General features: G+C 46.6%; 1 protein-coding gene across 2 annotated transcripts in view; it reads right to left on the reverse strand.

The window, feature by feature from the left end:
- The window catches only part of B4GALT1 (beta-1,4-galactosyltransferase 1), a 66,000-nt gene that overhangs the window by 25,715 nt on the left and 13,240 nt on the right, over positions 1-27,045 (reverse strand). For both annotated transcript variants that reach the window (XM_037998328.2, XM_073021723.1), the window contains exon 2: positions 7,395-7,630. In XM_037998328.2, the coding sequence (XP_037854256.2) occupies positions 7,395-7,630 (236 nt within the window). The remainder of the gene's footprint in view (positions 1-7,394; positions 7,631-27,045) is intronic.

Below are 27,045 nucleotides of genomic sequence, written 5' to 3' on the forward strand. Positions count from 1 at the left end.
AGTTTAATTTAAAAGAAGTTAAACTCTCAGACCCTGTACGACAGGCTGGCTTCCAGTAACCTCGGCATTTCCAAGAGAGCCTATAGAGGCCCTGGTCTTGCCTAGGAGACCCCAGGGCCTGAGGATGACACACTCATGGGATTATTTACATAGCCTCCCCCTGACCAGTAGGGCCCTGGCTCTGGGTTGATTTGAGGACATGTGAACATTACCAGGGACTGGTGGTGGCAGCGGTGGTGGCAGCAGCAGTGGCAGCGGTAGTTAGGTCAGCATTCCTTTCTCTCTCTCTCTCTAGGAGGCGGAGAGTACGGAAGAGAAGGTAGGTGGAGCATAAGAAGCAGATCAGAGAGGAACTCCTCCTTCCACTTGTGTTTTTACAAACAGGATTAACAAGTAAAGGCAAAAGGCCCCTGCTAGAAGGAAAACAAAAAAGAAGAAAAAGAGAAAAGGGTGGATGCAAGGGAGAGAGGTGAGGAAAAGAGAAGCAAACGTCAAAGCTGCAAAGGAAAAGGGGCCCATTCTGATGACCAGTGTTCCAATGCAAAAGCAAATTCCTAATAAGCTGTCACTCCTTGTCACAGAGTCATGGGTGAGCAGAAAAAATGGTGTTTCCCAGAACAATATCCATGGAAGCAATTCACCAGCAAATCGAGTTCCCAGGAGAAGAGAGAGACACACATACTAGGTGGGGCACATAGCAAAGGGACAACACTCAAACAGTGATGGCACAGAGACACTCCCTGGCCTTCCCACTCCCACTCCTCACCCCTGGCAGGCTCCAAAGGGTCCAAGTGCCAGAAGGAAGGGGAGGCTGCAGGACAGGACCAACTCTACCCCACTCCTCCCGAGCCCCGTTCCCACACACATCAATCTGCGCACTGACAGCTCAGGTAGAAAATGGAAGGCAGGGATGGGGGGATGGTAGAGATGATCAAGATAGAAACCAAACCAATGGGGCCATAAGCCCAGGCAGCTGTCCTCACTAATGGGACAGACCCAGGGGTCTGCTTCTCCCCAGTTGATCTTGACCTTGTATAGGAATCAGCTGCTTGGACCAGTGACAGAGACAACTGCTGAGGTAGGGTGACAGATGCTCTTACTCACTGAGGGTACAAAGGACTATCTCCAAATCCATCCTCAACCAGCCTGGAACTATCACCCCATCATCCTAAAACAGTGCATAGAAGAAAAGGAAACAGGAGAAAACTTCAAAGCCAGACAGAGTCCTCCGGGCAGCTGGCTGAGCCCCCACTCCATTTCTCCACAGCCTTTCAGGCAGGCTCCGGCTCTGCTTCCGAGCCATCACCTTTGGAGCCTTCCCTCCGCAGGCACAATCAGAAGACCATTTGCCTCACTAGGGCGGGGGCGGGGGCGGGGGCGGGGGGGCGGGTGTGTGTGTCAAAATTCAAAGTGAGACCCTAAAGGTGCTGAGTCCAAAGACCCTAAAGGAGTTTTGTGACCATTAACAATCACAAGGCTAAGGTATTAATAGGTTTTCTGCATTTTTCCTGATAAGGGAGGTCACCCCAAGGACTGTCACAGGCAGCCTGTGCTCTGGTCAGCATTGAGCCGGAAGCTTCAGGGGAGAAGTTTAAGGGAGGGGCCCTGCAAATTCCCAAGGGTGATGACCTGGCCCCACTGGGAACGGAGGCTTCACTTCCAAGAGGCACAGATCTAGGTAGAAGACCAGGAGTAGGGCTCCTGAGACTAGGTATAAACAAAGAGGCAGGAATCCCAGGAAAAAGCCCCGTGCTCCACTCACTGACTACATCTGTACTGACTATGCACCAGCTATGTGGTCAGGGAGAAAGAAGGGAGGCAGACATGAGGGACTGGGAGTCTGGGGGCTGGGTTGAGGCTGGAACTTAGATAATCATCCATTTCCAGAAAGTTCTGAACAGCCTGGGAGCAGCAGGGAGGGAGAAGTCAGCTCTATTCCAGGGACTCCACAGAGCTAATGAGGTTGGGGAGGGAAGCTTAAAAGATGGCCAGAGACACACCAGGAACAGAAGGGACAGCATAAGCAAAGGCACAAGGAGGGGAGAAGAGAGGTATCTGGCTGGAGAGGGGGAGTCCAGTGAAGTGGAGAGGAGGAAGAAGTGGCTGGAGGTAGGTCGGGGTCTCAGAGGCTAAGCTTGGGCCTTCCGACCATTTAGACCCTTGCCTGTGGGTAGTCATGAAATGCTAACATGTTTAAAAGAGTAAGTAACATGGTCAGAACTAGAAAAATCCTGGGCAGCTGAGGAAGAACAGAAGTGCCAGAAGATACGCAATCAGAATTGGAGAGACCAGTTCCGTGTACTGGCTGTGGGGCAAAGGGCTGCCATGGTTGTGACAAACACACCTGGCCAGCTGTGCCTGCATTCCTTACTCATTTTGTAATTTTTATGATGGGCAACCCACAAACATCCTGCATTCCTTAATTTAAGGCTAGTGCTGCCAGGTGGCGAACTGCCCTCCCTTCACCTTGAGTGGCTTTACAGTCTCATTTCCGGGTTCGAGTATTAGGAAATGCAGTATACATCCCTGTTTGCTATGATATCTTCTCCTCCTCCTTCTTTTCTCGCTGCCGTTGAAGTTGGAATGCTGTATCTTGACATCCACATCTCAGAGTACAAGGAGCCAAATAGTATTTTCCCATGCTGGTGAGCTAAGGTCAGGGATGGGAGGAGAGGCCTTGAGGACAAAGAGAAACTCTTGCTCTTCTCTATCTCAACCAGGAAAGCCTCTCTCCACTCATTCCTTCAATATCCTTATTTTGAGATATAAGTTATTACGGTAATTACAGAGGCATAAGCCAAATGGGAGGGGTTAACAGCTTACTAAAGACAGAGTATGAGTCATAACAACTTGTGAAAGTTCATGCCTGTGTGTGGAGCCAGATAAGTGGCCCCACTCTGAAGAGGCCTACAGGCCCAGGATGGCCTCTGAGTCCTCTGAGATTCTGCCACCTGGCTCATTCCACTATCTGTTATCCTCTGACTCCAAGGAGTCCAAACCAATAGAAGGAAGGGTCCTGATGCCGGCCCTGAGTGGGGGTGCAGCAGGAGGTGGTGGGAGTCATGAAGAACTCACCACCACAGAAGCAAGCAGAGGAAACAGGCAGGACGAATGGAGAGTGCAGAGGCAGGAGTGGACCCTCCCAGTAACGGCTGGTATTTACTGAAGGTTTACCATGAGAAGAATGCCTCACAGCCCTCCCCACCAAGGAGGAAACTGAGGCCTGCAGAGCTTAAGTAGCCTGCCTGAGGTCACTGACTGGAAAATGGCAGTGCCAGGGCTGAACCCAGGCAGTCTGAGCACACAACACACTCTTGGCCCTGGATACTGGACTGTGAGCAACACTGAGGGCACCCTGGCCATGAGGAGCATCACTGATGCCCTGAGAAGGCACTAACCTGGAATCAGATGCTGGGGTTTGAGCCGCAGCCCTGCTGTTGTCTATGAGACTTTCAGAGCCTGTCCCTCTCTGAGACTGTTTTCTCACCTGTGACATGGAGCAGAAGTTTCTACATTGTCTGGCCTCAGGGGTCTGGGCAAATCCTAGAAGAGACTGAATGGGAAGCTAAGGAAGTGGAAATGGGACATGGCCCCTACTTCAAGTAGAATGAAACCCTTGTGACCTGCTATAAGCGGAAGGTTGTGTAGCATTTCAATGGGCAGAAAGAAATTCGATACTGAAAAGCCTACTTGGGAACCCCTGTACTAAATGTCTTAGAAGCCACTGCTATTTTGAGCATTCTTTCTGTCTAATCTTAAATGGTGTGTGTGTGAGTGTGTGTGCATATGTATGTGTGCGTGTGTGTGTGTGTGTGTGTGAATGAAGAGTCAAAATGACAGCAGGGTGTCTGGGCCAGGGAGCAGCTGAGAGGCTATAAAGAGGGCTAACAGCCCATAAGGTTTATTTGCTCAACAAACAGGGCAGAAAGGTCAAAACCAGGTGCTACAAGATCCCTTTCTTCTTCTAGAATATAACCATAAAACGGAGAACACAGGCAGTTCCTAATTTGTAGACAGGATGTGCTCCAAATGTTTCTCCTTCCACCTCTTTTTTTTCAGGGCTCAGGTTTCCCATTACCATTTTATTATTTATTAGGTAATATTCTTTACTGGAAAGGTAGGGCAAAGTTTAAGCATTTCTTGACTTAGTCATCTGGACTCTGATCATATTTTCCCAAAATGATCAATTAGGGTGAGATTGGAGCAGATGATAAGAGAGTAGCTGGGGAAGTGGGAGAAAAAGAGGAAAAGATTCTCCTAAGGTAGAAAGTTAACCCTTGGAGGAGAAGGAAAGGATGAAGAGAAAAAAAAAGTATGAGGAAAAGAAAAGAAAAAGAAAAGATGATAGTGACAAGATAAGAAAAAAGGAGGTATATATGTTTGAAAAACCAAAACTAAAATATTCCTGATGCTAAGTTGTGAAGTGGAAAGAGGAGGGAGGATGGGCAGTTCCTAGTGTTCCAGGGAAAGCAGAGAGGCAGTTGGGAGGAGACGCTAACTTAGGCCCGCTTTCCCCAAAGTGTGACTCACAAAACACTCATCACTTGAGACAGTTCTTGGAAAAGTTTTCTAGTCAGGCAAGCTCAGGAAACACTTCTGGGGTTACAGTGTACACCAGGGTACTGAAGGCTCTGCAGAAATGAGACCTGCTTTACATGGTTCAACCCAGCAATCCTCAAGCGTATTTGGCTCCATTTGGGGAAGCATACTTTTAGAGGAGCACTCTCTTAGATGGTGTCCAGTGTTAGCCAGCACAGCTGTGCCACCAGTCTGAGCTGGCTTGGTTAGTTGTTCCGTCTACTTGGATTGAGGAGGGCAGGAGCATGTAGCTGGTAGAGGACATTCAGAAATCTACTGTGTTGAGCCTGAGGAGTATGTAAATTGTATCACAGGAATTTAAGCTGGTGGCCAGATTTTACTGGTCCAATATTTGTTTTGACTTCAAAATAGGGAAGTCTCACATTCACCTAAACTGCAACATATCTAGATGCAGCATCCCACGCTCCAGTCTTCATTGAAAACAGCTACCTCAGTTCAAAAATTCAGCATCATCACTAACTCTCTTTTACCCTCTTTACCCAAGTATGTATTTTATTTATTTATATATATATATATATATTTTGAAACAGAGTCAGTCTCACTCTGTTGCCCAGGCTGGAGTGCAGTGGCACGATCTCGGTTCACTGCAACCTCTGCCTCCTGGGTTCAAGAGATTCTCCTGCCTCAGCCTCCCGAGTAGTTGAGATTACAGCCGCCCACCACTACGTCCAGCTAATTTTTGTATTTTTAGTAGAGAAGGGGTTTCGCCATGTTGGCCAGGCTGGTCTCAAACTCCTGACTTCAAGTGATCTGCCGGCCTTGGCCTCCCAAAGTGCTGGGATTACAGGCATGAGCCACTGCGCCTAGGCCCAAACATATATTTTAACCTACCTATATGGCACCCAGACCACAGCTGTCTGCCTTCTACTCAGGCAGATTTGTGGGATGCTGTCAGATGCCCTGCTGGATAAGATATGACAGCACTGTATCCACAATACATCCCTCATCTACTGGCATAGCAACTGTCAAGAGAGAGAAACGAGATGCAGCTGGCATGGCTTGTTATTAGTCATCCCTGCTGTCTCCTGGTGATGGTGGCCGCCTCTTCCAGGTGCTCGCTGCCACTGCTTTAGTAATAGGCTCCTGAATCTTGCCGTCACTGGTATGTGTTCACTGGCATCAGACAAATGTTTCTCCATCACAGGGCTTTTCTTAAATGAATACTTGTTGGGTTACAGTGACCTGCACTTTGCAGGACATTTACCTATTCTCTCTTGCATTCTCCAATATTCTTTCAAGGTGACCCATAACTGCGTGGCTGACTTGCTTGCAGGTGTTCATAGGCCCCCGGTCTGTACCTCACTTGGTCAAATAATTCAAACAGCCTCAAGGGGTTTGCCCAACACCTGCTGTCCTGCTTCAGTTTCCTTATAACAGGGCTTGTTCTGCTCTCTCCTGCCTCACAGGCTTAGCTCTGACACCTGGCCTCAGAGCTTCTGGTGCTTTCCTACCTCAGCGGGCATCTCGATTTCCAGGAACATGCAAGGCTCCTTTCTGCCTTGAGGTCCCTGCTCACTGGCCCTAGCTGAGAAGCCCATCTCCCTGCAGACTTTAGAACCTAGTTTATATCCTGGTCCTTCCAAGCCATTGCTCTCTCTCCTTCCTCTGAGCTTCCAAAGCATTTGGCAGTCACCATCCAATTACAGGCTATTTGGGACTGTTAACAAATCATTCCCTGGGAGGGTCCCACTTGCCAGAAGCGGGTTGGAGGCTTCGGGACAGGGCAGGACCAAGACCTTACACTTCTTCAGAATCTCCCTGCAGTGAGTGATGCGGCACAGTGCCACAGCAGTCCTCAAGGGCTTCCCCTGGGGTCCCAGGGAAGGTGCACAGAGTCCCTTGACTTTGATGGAAGCAGTAAACTGCCAACAATCCTCCTACGTAAAGCAGAGTTTATCTCAAAATGAAATGGACATTGGGCTTTGTAGAAATGGGCATACTCAGACTCTTCAAATGAATTTCAATGAAATTGGGTGCCTAGATAAGTTGGATGTGTCATTGCACCTAGGAGGTTACAGTCTAAAGACATGAATTTTAGGGATAATCTTGAAATATCAAAGTTATACTCTTGGAAAAATAATGCTCCTCAAATACACTGAAAAATTCACTTCAATAAAGATGCCTCTTAGATCAATCTGATCCTCCATGCCATCGTGATGAAAGCTGACCTATCCTTAGCATTACTTTCCTAAGCAGGGCTAAAGTCCAACATATATGGATCAGATGAGCAGTGAGAAACTTTTTCTCAGACTCGGCCCAGTCCACATGACTCTCAGATGGCCCACGAATCAGACTTCTCCAGATATTTCACCAGGGGCTGGCATGCAGGCATGCGACCTGAACCAAGGGCACTGTCTCCAGGTGCCCCAGGAGACACAGTCTGACTGACTGGATAAACTTTGAAGTTACCTAAAAGTCTGATATCTAAATGATGGTTTTATTTTTAAAAGGAAAATACACAGCTACACAAACCCAGGGAATAATCAGTGTTTACTTTGGAATAATTAGGGTTGTCTTTTTTCCCAATTTTGCTAGAAGGCTACTTCCAGAAAACAAAAACAGAACAATGAAAACACACCAGCATTTCCCGTGGCTAACAGAGTTGACAGCAATAGGCAAGCACACTGTTTGGCGTTTAGCTCATCTGCACTGGTGGTGGTTGGGGGACTGGCTCCTCGCTGTAAGTGCCAGGTGTCTGTGAAATCACTCCCCTTCCCCTGCCCTCATTACACACACATCTGATACGCAGCTGCACGCACACACACCCTCTCTCGTTCCACCTTCCCCGGCCTCACCTGGTTGATAACATAGATGCCGTAGTCCAGCTGCTGGCGCTGCAGGATGGGGTGCAAGTAATACAGCCAGTACTTGAGGTGCTCCTGCCGGTTGCGGAATGGAATGATGATGGCCACCTTGTGAGGAGAGACGCAGTCCCTGGGGGTGTAGCGGCCACCCATCTTCACATTTGGGTTCTGCTTCGCCACGAGCTCCAGGTCCACAGGCATGTTAAACTCAATCAGCATGGGGCCCACTAGAGAGGTGGAGGGAGGGAGAAGTTAGCAGGCCACAGGACTTGCCACTGCTCCACAGGCTGCATCAGACGGCCAGGCTGCAGCTGCAGAGGAAAAGTCTCCTCCTGGGAGGCAACGTGGCCACGGAGAGGGCCCTCTTGCCCAGCATCAGGCACCACATCCAGCACTAGGTGACCAACCATCCCCAGAAACCCCCTTCAGTGTGGGGCAAACCTAGATGGTTGGTCAATCTGTGAAGCACTCGCCTGCCCAGAACCCTCCCCGCTCCGACTCCACTGTAAAATGGAAATAATTTCTACCCAGAGTTCCTGATAGGCTGTTGTAGAAATCAGTGATCATGGATGAGAAGGCAGTTTCTCAAAACCCCTGAGATTAAGACTTAGCTCTGCCACCTCCCAGCTGCGTGGTCTTGAACAAATGACTGACATCATCTCTCTGATTCTAGCCTAAGAATGGAGAAGGATGTATGTGTGTGTGTGTGTGCACGCACATGTGCACACATGTACGTTGGAGACATCAGTGTGGAGGGAGTTAGCTTCAAAGTGGAAGGTAGCAGGAGTGGCATGAGTGACCATGTCTCAGGAAGGGACTCGATGGAAGGTGAACCAAGCTCTGGGAGGGATGGAGGCAAACAGATCCCAGAGGAGACTGAGGGAAAATAAAAGAAATAGCTGGAAAGAACACAGAAGAATGCTTAGTAACAGAGGGGATAAAGCAACAAAGAGGAAGAAGAAGTAACAAAGAGGGAGGGCTGACTCCCAAGTTTCTGGCCTAGAAGAACATGGATGCAGATGAGGGAAGTAAGTTAGTATGAGAGTGCTTGCCTCCGAAGAAAACTGGATGAGGTGCAGATTGTGGATTGTGAGGTAATGGCAGGTGGGAAGAGGGACGAGGAAAAGGTCACATACAAGGTATGTGGTACGCATGGCACAGTCCAGGCAACACAGGGAACCAAAGCTTTGCTGAGAGTCAAGAGCCAACACTTGAACCCAGGCTCCCCACACTCTCTGCAGACTAGACCTCCTCAAAACGAGTTCCAGAAAACATTAGACGCAGCAAGATGCTTAATGGAAAAACACGTCCTGTGGTCAAATAAGAAAGGGAACGCTGCATTTTAAATCCTGCTTCTGCAAAGTCACGACACACACCAAAGGCTCTGAGAAGTTGTGCAGTCAAAAAAAACCCCTCCGTTATATTTAACCCACCATTTCCCAAACTTATTTGGCTACAGAACCATTTTTCCAGGGAACACACTTTGGGAACTGTTACTCTAGTGTAACCGGCTTCACCTGTGAAGCAAATGAGCCACAAGAACAAAGGAAGGAACCCAGAGAACAGGTAGGAATACCAACCAGAAGCACAGATCAAAACCTGAAACCCGCCCAGGGCCAGTGAGCAGGCCTCAGCCTGCCCTGTTTATCAATAATGTGTGGCTCTCCGAGCACCCCCTACTCCCGGAATCACTCACCCTTCTGAATTGAACAGGCTGAGAAAAAAAGCTGTGGGCCTGGTTCCTCTCACCAGATAGCTGCCTCTTCCATCCCCTTCCCCAGTACACAACTCACATCTTCCCTCCCTCCACAGCTGACCCAGGTCCACCATCACAGGACCTGTTCCCATTAGTCCGTTTTCTTCTGAGATACAGCCCTGACCATGTTACTTTCCCACTAAAACCTCCAATGGCTCTAAGGCTGTGTGACCCTGCACAAGGGAAGGCCAAGGCCCACAGCTGAGCAATAGGCCCTTCAATGTCAGCTCTGTCTGTCTCCCTCCCCATCCCTTAAGCCATGCCTATCCACACTTTTCTCTTTGCCAGAAATGCTCTTCCCCCTCTCCTCTAACCAGCAAACTTTTGCATTGAGAGGCCTCAACCAAGCTTGGTCCTTTTACTCTCTGTGCTATCACAGAGCTCAGGCAGCAGACCCTCTGGGGCAGGGAATAAGATCCTCAGGGCTCCCTCTATGAAGCCCTGCTCCCTCTCTCTGGCCATGCACCTACCTCCTGGAGGGACAGGGGCCTTGAAGCTCAGTCCCCTGTAAGACTGCCTGCTGAGCCAGCTCCCACCTCCCAGGGTGCCCTGAAGTGAGCAGGCATTGTGCTCTTCAGAGAAGACCAGGACTCAGCCAGCGATCACCCTGGACAGGTTTTTCCCAAACCTATCACCAGAATTGCTTGAGGAAGTTAGTACAAATACAGAATCTCAGGCCCTTCCCTTAGAGAGTCTGTGGATTTTGGGAAAGACCTAAATGGCTACCTAACAAGGAGTCCAGATGATTCTCACTGGGCAAGCTGGGTAGTAGGGCTCTGATGGGCCATGTGATGGGCATCTCTGATGTCAAGCTTTAGAGCTTTCGGGCAAAGAGGGCCCTCGGGGATTCTCACCATTCACACCCTTCCCCACAAGGTCGGCCAGGCCTGGGCTGCCCAACACCCAACCCTGGGCAAAGCCCCCTGGGGGGTCCTGCTGCACAGTGAACTTGTGAAAAACATGAAGAAAAGATCTGTCACAGGGCTCTTTTCACTTCAGAGGGCCCCCACAACATCTACAGCCCCCACCCCACCTTTGGTTCTGAGGATGCTGCTAAACATAACCCCATTTTGGGGAACCCAAGAAGCACCTGGGCTGTCACCCTGCCAACTTACTTATATCTTCTGAAACCCACCCAAGAAACAGGAATTCACACGTGGCCTGCCTCGCTTCCGCGGGACAGACACCTGCAGGCTGGAAAGTGTCCTGGTGTTGCCCCATCATGCGTTTCAGAAAGGTGGTCCTGAAGTCAAGAGCCCCGGACAGGAGAAGAGATGCCTGGGCCCTGGTCCAGCTCCACCAGTGACTTTCCAGATGATCTTTGGTATCCTGAGAGTGGAGAGTACAGCCACTCTCAGGGTACTGGTTTCCTCATTTGTAAACTGCAGGGATTGGACTGGATGATCTCTAAGGTCTCAGAACGCCCTGAGGTGCCCAGTGACCCTTGGTAAACCAGGAGGAGTGCAGGTATCCAAAGCGAGACCTTTAGACAAATCCTTGCTCTCACCTTCCCTACCCTCAGCATGAATGTCCAGGCAGACAGGAGACGTAAGTGTCCCGCACAGGAGAGGTAGAAAGAAGCCTTGATCACCAAGCGTCACACTTACCTATGCCTCCTCTTACTTCAATTCCCAGGCTTTCTCAGCCTCTTTCTTGGATGTCCATCTTTGCCCCTTCTCTTCTCACTCTCCCTACACCCAGGTATTTAGTTTAAGCACATGACAGTTCCCAAACCTCTGTTTCCATCTCATGTCTCTCTCCTGACCTCACAGCCAATAGAACATGGCTAGCCATATGCCATGGGCACCTTAAACTCAACCTGCCCCAAATGGACTCTCATGCAACCCCATCACCATCGCCACCTACAGCCAGACCTGCTTCTCCTCAGGATTCCCTCAGCAACTGACACCACCATCTCCCCAGGGCAGAAGCTGCTACCCTGGTGGTCCATCTTCTATTCTTCCTCCTCTCTCCCCAACCCCAACACACACACTAACACTCTCACCCTCGCATACACACACACGCCCACTCACTCCCATGCCGGGGGTGTCCACAGCATGCTGACAATCCACAGAAGCTGATCGAGTACCAAGCCAGAGAGTCTTTACTCTGAAATGTCAGTTAAATGCAAATTTGCCCTGTGATATGTGTCAAGACCACTTTCAATTTGTTTCAATTGACACTTTCTGGGTACCTACTGTGTGCCAGTCCAAGGAGGACTGGGTTGAGGTAGGGAGGGAGGATGAACAAGACAAATCCTGCCTTCCAGGAGCTCCCTGCTGAGTGTGTGGCAGAACCTAAATAAAAATTACCCTGGTTTAAGGATGGTCAAGGAGCTTACTCCTCCAATGGCTCTGTGCAGAGCTTTATCACTGAACAGCCTCTTCTCGCTCTCCTGCTCCCTTCTGAACTCACTGTGCCTCTTGCATAACCCCCATCGTGCTTCCAACACATTGAGACACCTTGACTCCCAATTCTGCCCTTCTTGCCCAATCTGGTAAGTTTTTCTCCACCTTTTCTCTCTGAAGCCTCTACAATTCTAAGGATCTTACAGCTTACACCTCTGAGACAACAGACAGCAGCCCCAGACCTGGAATTGAATGACTAATTGGGTCGAGTGCCAGCCAGGAGGCCCTCTGAGTGAACTGCACACCTCCTGCCACACTGCAGGGGCCATGGTCTGCTACACACCTGGCTCTGTCCCAGTGAGAAACTCCAGAGAGCTGAGACTCCAGGAGGGCAATGACTACCTCTGTTCAGAATCATGCAGACCTGCGACCAGGTTTCAGAGCCACTGCCTGGGGTCGCAAGGAGAGGCTCTGGGAGGAGGCAGAGTGCTGAGGACTTCATGACAGTCCTCAGGATGAGCCAAGGCGCCCTTGCTGTGTGGCGCATGGCGTGTGCTACCACAGGCTCTCAGCCCCGCTGGGCTGGCTTGTGTGTTTTCTTGGCTCTGGAAGCTGGGAGGCAGGGTTACGTAAGCAGATGAGCAGATGTAAGCTGTCCTCGGCTCCCCCAGCTCAAGCCCCGCCACGTGGGCCTCTCGGCTGGGAGTCCAGGTCATGGCCTTGCATGTAAGTCGCTCAATAACTTCAATGTGTGAGCTCAACTCAGACCAATTCCACCGCTCCCCTGCCTGGTACAGCAAACCCAAACACAAATATGCCCCTCCATCAAAGGCCCTGCTAATCTAAGCCAACACCAGCACAGACTCCTGACTGGTTTTCATGCTGGCTGAAGCACTAGTTCAATCCTTTAGCCTCAGCAAAACAGGCTGAAACATCTAGTCACTGCTTGTCAACTGATTGGCCAGTGGGTGGAAAGAAGCATTGGCCTGATGCTTTATTGTGACAATGTTTCACTAGCCCAGGAAAGAAATCATAAAAGTAAAGACCATGTAGGTGTTTTTTCATTAAACTAAAGGTAATAATGTATAGGAATGCCCTTTCTTCCAAGATTAAGTGCTTCTTACTCTTTGAATATTAAAATGTCCTTTCTCTTATGAAATCATCATGGTAGATTTTCATACTGGACTGATTTTTTAAATTTAATTTTTAAAAAATCCTTCTTTGGCAGCCATGGGGTCAGGACTCTAAGTTTCTTTTGAAAATTTCCTGGACAGGAAATTCAAGTATTCAGGAAACATTTGGGAACACGTGGAACTAGGCAGTGCCTAGAGCTCTGTGGTTCTGAAAGCTGGGATGTTGGAATTTCCTCCTGGGTCTCAGACCTGACAGTACACTGCACAGTCCCTCTTCACAAGCCAGCTCCCCCACCAGTGCTGCTCCACAGGCTCACGTGGGTGGGCCGCTTCTCTCTGTACCAATCTTCCAAAGGCCAGGTGCGCACCGCAAGCTGAGCCAGGCATTACCACCAAATTCCCCAGCTTCAGAAAAGATTTGCTTGCAGCATTCTCGTGAAATCACGGTGCCCCTTGAGGCCCCTTGGGCTAGAAATGAGAAGCACCATTTACTGTACGTGGCTCACCCGTCATTCTGGGAAGAGTGCAAGCTCTCTAAGTCTCCAAGGGCTTCAGTATCACCAAATCTAACAGCTGCCTGGCCTTAGTTCAAACATCACCTCCCCTAGGAAGCCTTCCCAGACCTCTCAAGGTTCGTTCTTAAGCACTTCACCCACATCCCCTAAGCATTCACAGCACCACATTCATTCATATTCAAACATGTACCCAGTTAGTATGTATCATGTGCCAGGTGATACAGGGCATGCGGGGCTGGGAGTGGGGGAGCAGGCAGGCGGCCGGGTGAGCAAGTAAAGAAGAGGTCTTTGAGGCTGGGTGTGGTGGCTCACGTTTGTAATCCCAGCACTTTAGGAGGCCGAGACAGGCAGGTCACCTTGAGATCAGGGGTTGGAGATCAGCCTGGCCAACATGGTAAAATCCTATCTCTACTAAACCCCATCTCTACTAAAAATACAAAAATTAACCGGGTGTGGTGTAGCCGTAATCTCAGCTACTTGGGAGGCTGAGGCAGGAGAATCTCTTGAACCTGGGAGGTGACGGCTACAGTGAGCCGAAATCACACCATTGCACTCCAGCCTGGGCGACAGAGCAAGACTGTGTCTCAACAACAACAAAAAAAGGTCTTTGCCCCCAGCAGTCAAGGAGACCAGCAAAGCCAACAGTACTGGGTGAGTGTGACAGGTAACAAACAACAAGCTAAAACTAGCACAGAAGAAGGGGAATTGGCCGGGCGCGGTGGCTCAAGCCTGTAATCCCAGCACTTTGGGAGGCCGAGACGGGCGGATCACGAGGTCAGGAGATCGAGACCATCCTGGTTAACACGGCGAAACCCCGTCTCTACTAAAAAAATACAAAAATCTAGCCGGGCGTGGTGGCGGCGCCTGTAGTCCCAGCTACTCGGGAGGCTGAGGCAGGAGAATGGCGTGAACCCGGGAGGCAGAGCTTGCAGTGAGCTGAGATCCGGCCACTGCACTCCAGCCTGGGCGACAGAGCGAGACTCCGTCTCAAGGAAAAAAAAAAAAAAAAAAAAAAAGAAGGGGAATCAACCAGGGGTCAGGGAAGAGAGTCAAGGAAAGCTTTGCAAAGAAGCAGCCTCCATCAGGGCCCCTAGTCCTCTTGGGAGGATTCATCACGGAGCTGTGTCCACTTGGCTGCCATGCACATGGGAGTACATCAACAAATCCTAGTTGTGTGGGTGACACGCAGCTATCCTCTCCGCTTCTCTGCTACCAGCACAAGTAACAAAGGTTTCCATAAACCTACAAGAAAACTTGACAGAAGAGCAGGGGATGGAGAGTCACCAGAAGGGACTCTCGATTCTCATGTGAAGCATTTCTCACTGAGTTTCAAAATCTAACTCATGAAGGTTTCGAAGGTGCAGGAAATGATTTCTTTTTTTTTTTTTCTTCTTTTTGAGACGGAGTCTCACTCTGTCGCCAGGCTAGAATGCGGTGGCGCAATCTCGGCTCACTGCAACCTCTGCCTCCCGGGTTCAAGCGATTCTCCTGCCACAGCCTCCCGAGTAGCTGGGACTACAGGCATGCACCACCACGCCCAGCTAATTTTTGTATTTTTAGTAGAGACGGGGTTTCACCATGTTGGCCAGGATGGTCTCGATCTCTTGACCTCATGATCCACCTGCCTTGGCCTCCCACAGTGCTGGGATTACTGGCACGAGCCACTGTGCTCGGCTGATTTGTTTCTTAAATCAGATGTTTGTAGTATTTTTCTTTACACATTAGGTTATATCTTTAAACTTGAACAATAAATATTTTAAAATATGACCCACAGATGGGAAAGGTGACCCCCTCCTTAGTCCCATTCCTAATAAGGAAGTATCTTCCAAAATAAGGATGTCAAAACATACAATTCAGTGACTAGAAAACAGAATTAGTTTATTCTTAATGCTGACATGATATCTCTTGGGTACACCACACACAAACACAAGTTCAACACCCCCAACACCCACTGTTCTTTCCACCAACTCACCATCCAAGCCACTATTAGGTCCCAGGGAAAGAAACCCTTTTTCTTCCTTTTTTTTTTTTTTTTTTTTTTTAAGAGACAGTGTCTCGCTCTGTCACCCAGACCGGAGTGCAACGGCATGATTATCGAACTCCTGGGCTCAAGCAATCCTCTCACCTCAGCCTCCCGTGGGACTACAGCACGTGCCACCACACCCAGCTAAGTGAGAAACGCTTTTTCAACAGGAAACAGAACACATCTGTGGTCTCAGTACCCTGCATTTGGGAACAGAGAGAAAAACAAAGAATTTGCTGTAAAAAAAAATAGTCCAGGTGCGGTGGCTCACACCTGTAATCCCAGCATTTTGGGAGGCTGAGGTGGGCAGATCACCTGAGGTCAGGAGTTCGAGACCAGCCTGGACAATATGGTGAAACCAAGTCTCTATTAAAAATACAAAAGTTAGCCGGGCGTGGTGGCACTTGCCTGTAATCCCAGCTACCTGGGAGGCTGAGGCAGGAGAATCGCTGGAACCTGGGAGGTGGAGGCTGCAGTGAGCTGAGATCACACCTCTGCACTCCAGCCTGGGCAACAAAGCAAGACTCCGTCTCAAAAAGAAAAAAATAATAAAAAATAAAAAAAAATTAAAGGAGACTGCCAGACAAGGTCCACACAGCACAGCGTAGGTGGCCAAGTGGGAAGCTGGACCAACTGGGCACAGTGGGGCCAGCTGCTCATCCATTCATCTGTGCTCAGGAACAGTCCTGCCACATGCCTGAACTGCCACACTTGGTAGTTCTTCTAAAACATGACTTAAAAGTGACCTCGTCAGCAATGAACCACTGACTGACCTCAGTGGAACTGCCATTTCTCATGCTTTGCTCTCTCCCTCATTAAAGCCCCACTCAACCTTCAAAGGCCAAGCACTCAAGCTTGCTTTCAAATGGTGGTAGGTTCCCGTCTATTGCAGGGGCTTTCACACTGTGGAGTGCAGGAAGAAACATCTGCAGAAGTATGTGAATTTGCAGATTCTTGGGTCCTACTCACCAGATTGATTTGATAAGCCTGGGGGCAGGGGCCCAGGAATCTGCATTTTAAGAAGCACTCTAGGTAACTGTAATTTTGATGCAATTCCCTGGACTACATTTTGAGAAACACTGGTTTACAGGTTCACTTATTAACTACCACTTCCTTCCCACTCCCATGAAGCTATTTAAGAATGAGGTCAAGAAAAACAATATACACTCAGGAACTACTGTGTATTTTCCTCTCTGACAATGTGTAACATGTTTTGCTTTCAGCTTTTGCAAACGGTCAAATACAGTAACTATGTTGGGACCCATGGTTTGAATATCTTTTTTTTTGAAACTGGGTCTTGTTCAGTAACCCAGGCTGGATTGCAGTAGTACCAGCTCATTGCAGCCTCAAACTGCTGGGCCCAGGCGATCTCCTGGGCTGTGGTCTCAGCCTCCTGAGTAGCTGGATCACAGGCACGAGCCACACAGCTCAGCTAATTTTTAAATTTTTTGTAGAGATAAGGTCTCACTTGAGATGTTGCCAGGCAAGTCTCAAGCTCCTGGTCTCAAGAGATTTTCCTGTCTTGGTCTCCCAAAGTGTTGGGATTACAGGCACGAGCCACCGTGCCTGGCTCAACATCTATCTTTTCACTCTTCCTGTTAATTTTCTAAGTTCCATTTTCTCTTTATTTATTTATTTTTGAGGAGTAGTCTCACTCTGTCACCCAGGCTGGAGCACAGTGGTGTAATCTCGGCTCACTGCAACCTCCGCCTCCCACGTTTCAAGCGATTCTCCTGCCTCAGCCTCCCGAGTAGGTGAGACTACAGGCACATGCCACCACACCTGGCTAATTTTTTGTATTTTTACCAGAGCCGGGGTTTCACCATGTTGGCCAGGATGGTCTTGATCTCCTGACCTCATGATCCACCCACCTTAGCCTCCCAAAGTGCTGGGATTACAGGCATGAGCCACCTTGCCCAGCCCATTTTCTCTTTTTCTGAGTTTAAATTTATATTGGTCCTTTTTATGGTATGTGTTCTTATAAGCCACCTCAAAAACTTTGGGAAAGAGGTAAAGCAACAATTTTTTGAAGTTCAAACCAAATGTCATCCCCTCTTCAAAGCTTTCCCCAGTCCCCTCTTGGGACCAATCAGTCCCCATTCCATAGGCCTGCAAAATCCTTCACAAACCTTGGCTGCAGCCCTGCAGTGATAAGGTACCAGTTGACCTGCCTGCTTCCTCCCTTAGACATCTTGAGGGCAGGAGTTGTGTCCCATTCCTTTCTATGCTGGGACAATTCCTGGCAGCAAGAGCAGCAATCGTGTGTTGAGCCACACTGCACCTGTTCAACTAAGAAATGAGAAGCTGAGCTCACAGAGCTGGGAGCCATCTTGCCTTTGATGCTTTAGAATCTAAGATTTTAGTCCTAAATTACAGTTAAGATCAAGGTGGGGCAAAAACACTGTCATTTCTGCCAGACGAGGTCTTCACAGCAAGCCTAGGTGGCCAAGTGGAAAGCTGGACCAACTGGGCAAAGTGGTGCCAGTTGCTCATCCATTCATCTGTGCTCAGAAACAGTCTGCCACATGAGGCCTTTTGTTTCCAGGTTTAGCACCTGATTCATGAGCTACAGCCACCACCCCCCCCATCAATTTTAAAATAAGTTTTCTCCAGGCTCTAGGCCTAGAATCTGACACTTTGTGGCAATGGATGGCCTAACCTCCTAATAAAACGGGCGGATCACGAGGTCAGGAGATCGAGACCATCCTGGCTAACACGGTGAAACCCCGTCTCTACTAAAAATACAAAAAACTAGTCGGGCGAGGTGGCGGGCGCCTGTAGTCCCAGCTACTCCAGAGGCTGAGGCAGGAGAATGGCGAGAACCCGGGAGGCGGAGCTTGCAGTGAGCTGAGATCCGGCCACTGCACTCCAGTCCGGGCTACAGAGCAAGACTCCGTCTCAAAAAAAAAAAAAAAAAAAAAAAAATGTTGCATTTTTTTGGCTAAGCCTCACATAGCCACAGCAAACAGGTTCTTCACCAAATGTCACTATTTCCTTGAGAGAATAACCCTAAAGCTCAAAGTCTTACATGGGTCACAAAATCACCAGAAAAACCTCAGGTGGTCACTCAGCCCAGGACGCTGTCACCAAGGGTATCAAGGCCTAAATCTAAGGAAACAGGGCCATGATCAGATTCTGCCACCTCGAAGGGCCAGGATCCACCTTGAACCAGACCCTAGAGAATCCTGGCAGACCAGGCCAAAGGAGCCTTGGGAATTATGTGTTGGCCCCACGGTTACACAGGAAAGAAACTGAAGGCCCGAGAGGAAGACAGACTTCCTCAAGAACACTCTTGGATTGGCAAAAAAGCTGTCCTCGCTTCTCCTTGAATAATCTTCCAGGGTTCTGATATTCCTGGACCCACACAGTGGACAGCAAATCACAGCACATGTGACTTTACTGTCCCTGCACTGTACCCATGGGGATTCTGTCTCAGCATCTTTCCCAATTTAGGGGCCTGGGAGGCCTCCAACTGATGAAGGTGACATAAAAGTGAATCTTACTTGACATCACTGATCTAAACCATTCTCAAGCATTACTTCTGTACCATATGTGGTCACAGATCCCCAAGTCTGTAGGGCATTAGAAGCAAGGAGAGGGCATGGGAAAACCTCTGGGAGACCCCAGAACAGGCAGCATGACAGTTCCACTTCTGTCCAGTGGGGAAGCCACGGATTGCAAAGCCTTGGGGTCAAGAAAGAGTGACTGGGGGTCACAAGCTTTTGAAGTCCAGTAAACAGGCTCCTAAGTGTCTGGTCTCCAGAGGAAAAAGTCCCAAGAGGAATTTCTGCTTTCTTTGGTCCTCACTCAAAGGCAGATTCCTCCTTCTCACTACTTCCGCTGGAATTTCTGGAAACTGTGGAAACTGTGCCTGCCCACAGATATCACTACCAGGAAAAGGCTCTGAGGCCTACTTGCCTGCAAACCCCATATTAGCCCCAGGAAGATCTTGCTGTGTATCTGTCCTTTTAGAACTACAGCACTTCCAGCAGGGGTAATTTCAGCTTCTCAGAAAGGATTAGAATAGTATAGTATAGGCATCTGGCATTTTATTTTAAGACTTTCACCTCCAGGCTGGGGCAGCCACCTGCCTCCTCTGGGCTCTCCTCTCCACCTGGAGCCAGTCACTGATAAGTAGCCCGGGGGCTGCCACTGGAGAACTCCAGAGTCACACTTACCACTACTCCCTCCAGGGTCCCATGCCTCACTGCCAACTCAGGATGCTGGTGAGGATGCTTTGCTTTGCACCTCCTTAGGCCATTTGTTAGAAGAGATTTAGACATTTGACACACAGTCTACAGGAACTAAATGCAATTTTTTCTTTTTTGAGACAGAGTCTCGCTCTGTAGCTCAGACTGGAGTGCAGTGGTGTAATCTCAGCTCACTGCAACCTCTACCTCCTGGGTTCAAGCGATTCTCTTGCCTCAGCCTACTGAGTAGCTGGGAACATGGGTGCGTGCCACCACATCCAGCTAATTTTTGTATTTTTAGTAAAGATGGGGTTTCACCATGTTGGCCAGGCTCGTCTTGAACTCCTGACCTCAGGTGATCCACCCGCCTCAGCCTCCCAAAGTGCTGGGATTACAGGCGAGAGCCCCCGCATCTGGCCCCCAAATGCAATTTTCAAGGGAAGGCAACACAGTAGGAAGGAATCACAGGCTAGGTTTCGAATCACTCCTCCACCTCTGAAGAGCTATAGGCAAGTTTTATAACCTCTCTAAACTTCGTTGGTGACAGCATAGTTCCTAACACACAATAGGCCTATGACATACATTTGCTGAATAAATATAAGAATAATATTTGTATGTAGACCTCATACTCTAAGAGGAAGACAAGTCATTCTTTTTTCTCCCCCCCAAGATGGAGTCTGTCACCCAGTCTGGAGTGCAATGGTGCCATCCCAGCTCACTGCAACCTCCCTTTCAGGTTCAAGTGATTCTCCCGCCTCAGCCTCCCAAGTAGCTGGAATTACAGGCACCCGCCATCATGCCCAGCTAATTTTTGTATTTTCATAAAGACGGGGTTTTACCATGTTGGCCAGGCTGGTCTTGAACTCCTGACCTCAGATGATCTGCCCACCTTGGCCTCCCAAAATGCTGCGATTACAGGCGTGAGCCCCCATGCCCAGCCAAGTCATTCTTAATAGACAGAATTCAGTAGAGGATAACGTGTCATAAAAAGAGACTGTTTGCTGAGGAGGGTCGGCAGAGTTCAACTATACCAGCATACCTAACATATGGAAGAACAAGGGGCATTAACATAGTTACAGAAAAAGAAGAGTGCTGGTGAGAGATTGCACAAAACAATGGGGAAAATAGTTTTATGTTCCAACAAAATACAGCATGAGCAAAGTGAACATATATATAATAGATGCAGAAGGCTGAGGTGGAAAGATTGCTTGAGGCCAGGAGTTCAAGATTGACCTAAGCAACATATTAAGATTCCCATCTCTAAAAAATAAAATAAAATTAGCCAAGTCTGGTGATGCACACCTGTAGTCCCAACTACTCAGGAGGCTGAGGTGGGAGGATCACTTAAGCCCAGGATTGTGAGGCCACAATAAGTCATGATCACACCACAGCACTCCAGTCTGGGTGACAGAACAAAACCCCAACTCTTTAAAAGAATTGTAAATAAATAAGTAAATAACAGATTCAGAAGATACCTGCAATGTCTGAGACCAGGAAGGGATTAATATCCAGGATGTATAAGGAATTCCTGCATATCTTCAAGAAAAATATAAGAACTCCAGTGAAAAACAGGCAAAGGATTATAATGAATAAGCAATTTACCTAAGCGGAATCCCAAAGACCATCAAGCATACGAAGAAATGCTCCAGTTCATTAGTAATCAGAGAAAAGCAAGTTAAAACAAAGAGTTATCCTAGCACATCTATTAGTTTGGCAAAAAATAGGAAGCTGGTTAATGCTGATTATTTACGGAGACACAGAGCCTGTTATGCTCTGCTGGTGGAAATGTAAACTGGGGCAGCCATTCTAGAGCTGTGTCTGGCACCCCTGAATCAACATAAACATGCTCACGGGTTGCCCACAAAGGAAATGTCTAAGGATGTTCCTCACAGCAATATTTGCGAAAGTAATGCTGGAGGCAGTCCAGGAGTCCCTCATTACAGAAGGGAAAAAGAAACACTGGGATGGATGACAATCATGAGGTATTATTCAGCAGTTAGAATCAACATGCTGGACATATACACGGCAACGTGGATGGACCTTAAAAACAAAGGTGCACACTTGGCACCCAGTTCTTGTTTTCTAATTATGATTCTCTACTAAAAGGAACTAGAGCTCATTGGAGAAGTAACTGACTCTAGGACTGAGTTGGGGAAAGAATAAGAGGACCATGGAACTTCTTGCTGTGCCTGAAAGTAAAAAAAAAAAAAAAAAAAAAAAAAAAAAAAAAAAGCTCAAAGAATAATAGTGTATGTCAAAAGAAAACAGGAACCAGGAACCTCTAAAGAGGAATCCCAAGGACCGTCCCCCTGAAGGGGACCTTATTGGCTAAATCTGGGATAGTCTGAACATCAGAATACATAATGATAGTAAAGGATTATGATTTAATGAAGAATCCATAGGTCTGCATTAATATATGAATTAATTAATAGGGGAGAAGGGTAAGCTCTTCCTTACAGAAGAATGCCAATTAACAAACATAGAAGGAATAATGGAATCAGAAAACCATCAACTACCATAATAACTGATTCAAGCAAGAATCATTTTAGATGCTAAAACCCAGTGGATATCAAGAAAACAATGAAAGGTAAGAAAAAAAATTTTTTTTAAAGTGGATGAAAGTTTGAGGAATAACAGGATATTTACATAATCTCAAAGTATATGCCCATAAGATACTTTTTAAAGTTTTTTATTTATTTATTTACTTTTTTTTTTTTTTGAGACAGTCTCACTCTGTCACCCAGGCTAGAGTGCAGTGGCACCATCTCAGCTCACTGCAATCTCTGCCTCCCAGGCTCAAGCAAGTCTTGTGCCTCAGCCTCCTGAGTTGTGCACCACCACGTCAGGCTGATTTTTTGGATTTTTTATAGCGATGGCGTTTCACCATGTTATATTGGCCAGGATGGTTTCGAACTTCTGACCTCAAGCAATTCACCCACTTCAGCCTCCTAAAGTGCTGGGATTACAGACATGAGCCACTAGGCCAGGCCAGATAGTTTTAATTTAAAATGGTAAAATAGTAACTATAACGGAGTAAAGGCAAATGCCACTATAATGAAATGCTCAACGTTCACACTGCCAATAAGGAACAAACTGACAGTGTGTGTCTCTAGATCTGGTTACAGTGAGAAGAACTCAGCATCATTTCAGTGGTGTTCCTGTCAAAAGTGAATAACCTGAATCTGATCATGAGGAAACATCAGACAGATCTAAATTGAGAGACCTTCTACAAAATAACTGGCCTGTACTCTTCAACAATATCACTGTCATGAGATCCAAAGGACTTGGGAATTATTCCAGATTACAAGACACTAAGAGACATGACAACTGAATACAATACATGGTTTTCTTCTACAATAAAGGTTATTATTGGGGCACCTGACAAAGTCTTCCTAAGGCCTGTAGTAGAAATGTTTCAATGTTGATTTCCTGATTGTTTATTACACTACGTTTATATATATATTTTAAATTATCTTGTTAGGAAATATATACTGAATATTTAAGGGTAAAAGGATATATATATATGACATCTATATATATCTATCTATAATCATATTAATATCTACCTATCTACAGGTAGATATACACACACACAGAGAGAGTGAGAGAGAGAGAGAGAGAAGGAAAAAGTAAATATAGCAAAATGTTAACATTTAGGGACTCCAGAGGATATCCAGGAACTCTTTGTATTAGTCTAACAATTTTTCTGTAAGTCTGAAGTTACGTCAAACTTTAAAAAAAAACAAAAAACAAAAACAACCGGATGAAAAACATACAATCAAAATGAGCTATAAAATGCCATTTACATGTATTTTAAAAATGTATATATACTGTGTGACTCCATTTATGTGACATCTTCAAAAAGACAAAACAATAGTAATGAAGATTAGATCAGTGGTTGCCTGGGATTAAGAGTGGGAGGAGAATGTGACTACATGAGGGATTCTTTTGGGGTGATGGAACTGTTCTGTATCCTGATTGTGGTGGTGGATACACAAAAATATATATGAGTTAAAATTTACAGACTATATGCCAAAAGGTCAATTTTATTGTAGCTTAATCTAAAAAAAATTTTTTTTTAAGAAGACATCTATATATAAAGCAGTGGCTTCCATTTTGGCAAGAGGAAAAACAGATACACAAACTATAAATATATTAGAATAGTTGCCTATGATATACCTGGGAAATAGAAGTGGGAATAAGGACAAAATAAAACAAATACATAAGGCAAGAGAGTCCATGAGTAGACCCCAATGATGATTATCGGCCATGAAAGGAAGCTTGATGGCTGGATGGAAAGGAAGAAAGAAGGAAATAAGTAAGGGAGAGATGGCAGATGGAGCTGGATATGTCCTTCCAGGGCTGTACAAAGGAGGGGGGAACCCAACCCCTAGTCCAGACAAAGGTCCCTAAAGCAGGTATACAGTATTGTGGGGATGCATTCATCAACCAGACAGCCTGAACTATCTAATGTTAAATTCACTTCCCTGCTCTGACTGCTGACTCACCAGCTGTTAGCTTATCCTGTGGCTTCCCTTGTAGTGCTGCCTTCAGCCAGAGAATTCTAAGCTACTCAACAACAGTTCTAATCTTCCCAGTAAAGCAGCAATTTTGCATTCCAGCATGTAAGTAAGTCTCCTGGGAGTTTTATTACTGAGTCAGCTGCCCCTCTAATCAGTTTTGGAGCCCTGACAGATTTTCTGGAGCTGCAGTGCTGATTAGGAGTACATCCTCCTCTCTCCAGCTAGAACCAGACCTTGGGCTGTGGAGGGCCCACTGCCCCTATGGGCCATCTGGGCACTCAGCCAGCCATGTACTCCTAGCAATACCTCTCTGGTGTCAGGACTACTTTAAATGTAGCCAGCTCCAATTTCCTTCTCTAAGGAGTGGGGATAATTATGCCTTCCTTTCAGATGTAAGTGAGATAATACATATACATACTTATTGCAGTGCTTGGCACTAATAGATGTTCAATAAATGTTACTTTCCCTTCTCCCAACTCCTCAGAACTTCAAAGCTTACAAATTACTACAGCTGCATCAGCACACATGGCTAAATTTTCACATTTCTACTCTTAGCCACTAGAATCAGTGACAGGTTTGGAGGAAAAGTCTGGGACCTTAAAGGGTCCCTGGAGTATTACATAAAGCTTCTTGCAGCATGAGAGTTGAACAGAAATTCTGTTCATCTTTTGCTGTCGAAGCCCAGTTGGTGGCTTTTAAAGAACGAACTTAGAAGAAAACTTAGGAGAAAAATTTTATTTTGGGATGGTGAAGACCTGCTTAAGTATGAAAGCAACCTGAAGTCATAAAGGAAAACATAGATTTAAACACATAAAAATTCAAAACTTCTGGCCGAGCGTGATGGCTCACGCCTGTAACCCCAGCACTTTGGGAGGATCATTTGAAGTCAGGAGTTTAAGACCAGCTTGACCTACATAGTGAAACTCCGTCTCTACTAAAATACAAAATTAGTCAGGCGTGGTGGCAGGTGCCTGTAAACACAGCTTCTCAGGAGGCTGAGGCAGGAGAATCACTCAAACCCAGGAGGCAGAGCTTGCAGTGAGCCGAGATTTCACCACTGCACTCCAGCCTGGGTGATAGAGCAAGACTCCCTCTCCAAAAAATAAAATAAAATAAAATAAAATAAAATAAAATAAAATAAAAACTTCTATATAGCTAAAGATATCAGAAATAAAGAAGAGTGACAGACCATATTTACAAATGATGTATAATAAAAAAGTAAAATCCACAATATAAAAAGCTACTGCAAACATATTTTTAAAACTAATAGAAAAATGGGTTAAAAGAAAAAGGGTGAAAAAAAAGGGGGACAAAAAAAGGGTTAAAAAAAGAAAAAAAAAAAGTCAGCTGGGCACAGTGGCTCATACCTGTATTCCCAGCACTTTGGGAGGCTGAGGCAGGTGAATCACTTGAGGCCAGTTTGAAACCAGCCTGGCCAACATGGCGAAACCCCATCTCTACTAAAAATACAAATATTAGCCAGGTGGTGGCACACACCTGTAGTCCCAGCTACTTGGGAGGCTGAGGTGTGAGAATCGCTTGAATCTGGGAGGCGGCTGTTGCAGTGAGCCAAGATCAGACGACTGCACTCTAGCCTGGGCGACAGAGTGAGGCTCCGTTTAAAAAAGAAAAGAAAATGTATTCACATAAGAAATACAAATGGCCAAGCCAGGCATGGTGGCTCATGCCTGTAGTCCTAGCTACTCAGGAGGCTGAGGTGAGAAGATCATTTGAGTCCAGGAGTTCGAGTCCAGCCTGGGCAACATGGCAAAGACTCCCATTTTGAAAGAAAGAAGGAAAAAAGAAAGCCAGCCAATAAACACATGAAAACTTGCTTAACTTCATCAGTAATCAGAGAAACATATTGAAACAAGATACCATGTCTGAATACGATACTGGCAAATATATAAAGGTTAGTAACATCCAGGGCTGGTATGAGTGTGAGGAATAAGCACTCTTATACACTGCTAATGAGAAAAAGCCAGAGGGCAAACTGACAGTATCTATCAAAATGTTTAAAGTGCATGATCTTTAAATCTCAAATCAATAACCTAACCTTCTACCTTAAGACACCAGAAAAAGCAAACTTAACCAAAAGCAAGCAGAATGATAGAATTAATAAAGATTAGAGAAGTTAATGAAGCAGAAAAATTAGAACAAAGGGAACAAATAATGAACTCAAAGTTGGTCCTTTGAAAAGATCGATAAAAATGACAAGCTTTTGGCTAGACTAAGAAAAAAAGAAAATAATCAGTAATGAAAAGGGGACTATCCCTACACCAACTTTAACAGAAATAAAAAGGATCATAAGGAATCACTATGACATGTATGCCAACAAATTAGATGACTTAGATGAAGCAGACAAACTCCTTGGAAGACACAAACTATCAAAACTGACTTAAGAAAAAATAGAAGGTCTTCATAGACCTATAAGAAGAAACTGAATTAGGAATCAAAAAGTTTCCCATAAAGAAAAGAGCAGGCCCAGATGGCTTTACTGGTGAACTCTACCAGATATTTAAAGAATTAATAAAAACCCACCACAAACTCTCTCAAAATACAAAAGAGGAAGGAACACTTCCCTACTCATTTTTTGAGGTAGTATTACCCTGATACCAAAACCAGACAAAGATCTCACAAGGAAAGAAAACTAACAGACCTTTTCTGACAGTGGTAAACAACTATGAGAGAAGAAAGGGAAGGGGAGGGAAGGGTAGGGGAGGGGAAGGAAAAGAGAGGGAGGGAGGGAAGGAGGGAGGGAGGCAGGCAGGCAGGCAGGCAGGCAGGCAGGCAGGAAGGCAGGCAGGCAGGCAGGCAGGAAGGAAGGCAGGCAGGCAGGCAGGCAGGCAGGCAGGCAGGCAAGAAGGAAGGAAGGCAGGCAGGCAGGCAGGCACCACAGACCACTATCTGTTATGAACAGAAATCAACAAAATACTAGCAAACTCAATTCAGCAACAAATAAGAAGAATTACACACCATGACCAAGTGGGATTTATCCCAGGTATGCAAGATTAATATCTGAAAAATCAATGTATAATATACCATATCAAAAGAATAAATGACACAAAACACACAATCATCTCAAAAGACACAGAAAAGTATTTGACAAAACCCATTATCTTTTCATGATAAAAATACTCAGCCAAACCAGGAA

This window comes from Chlorocebus sabaeus, chromosome 12 (assembly GCF_047675955.1).
Source record: "Chlorocebus sabaeus isolate Y175 chromosome 12, mChlSab1.0.hap1, whole genome shotgun sequence".
NCBI lineage: Eukaryota > Metazoa > Chordata > Mammalia > Primates > Cercopithecidae > Chlorocebus > Chlorocebus sabaeus.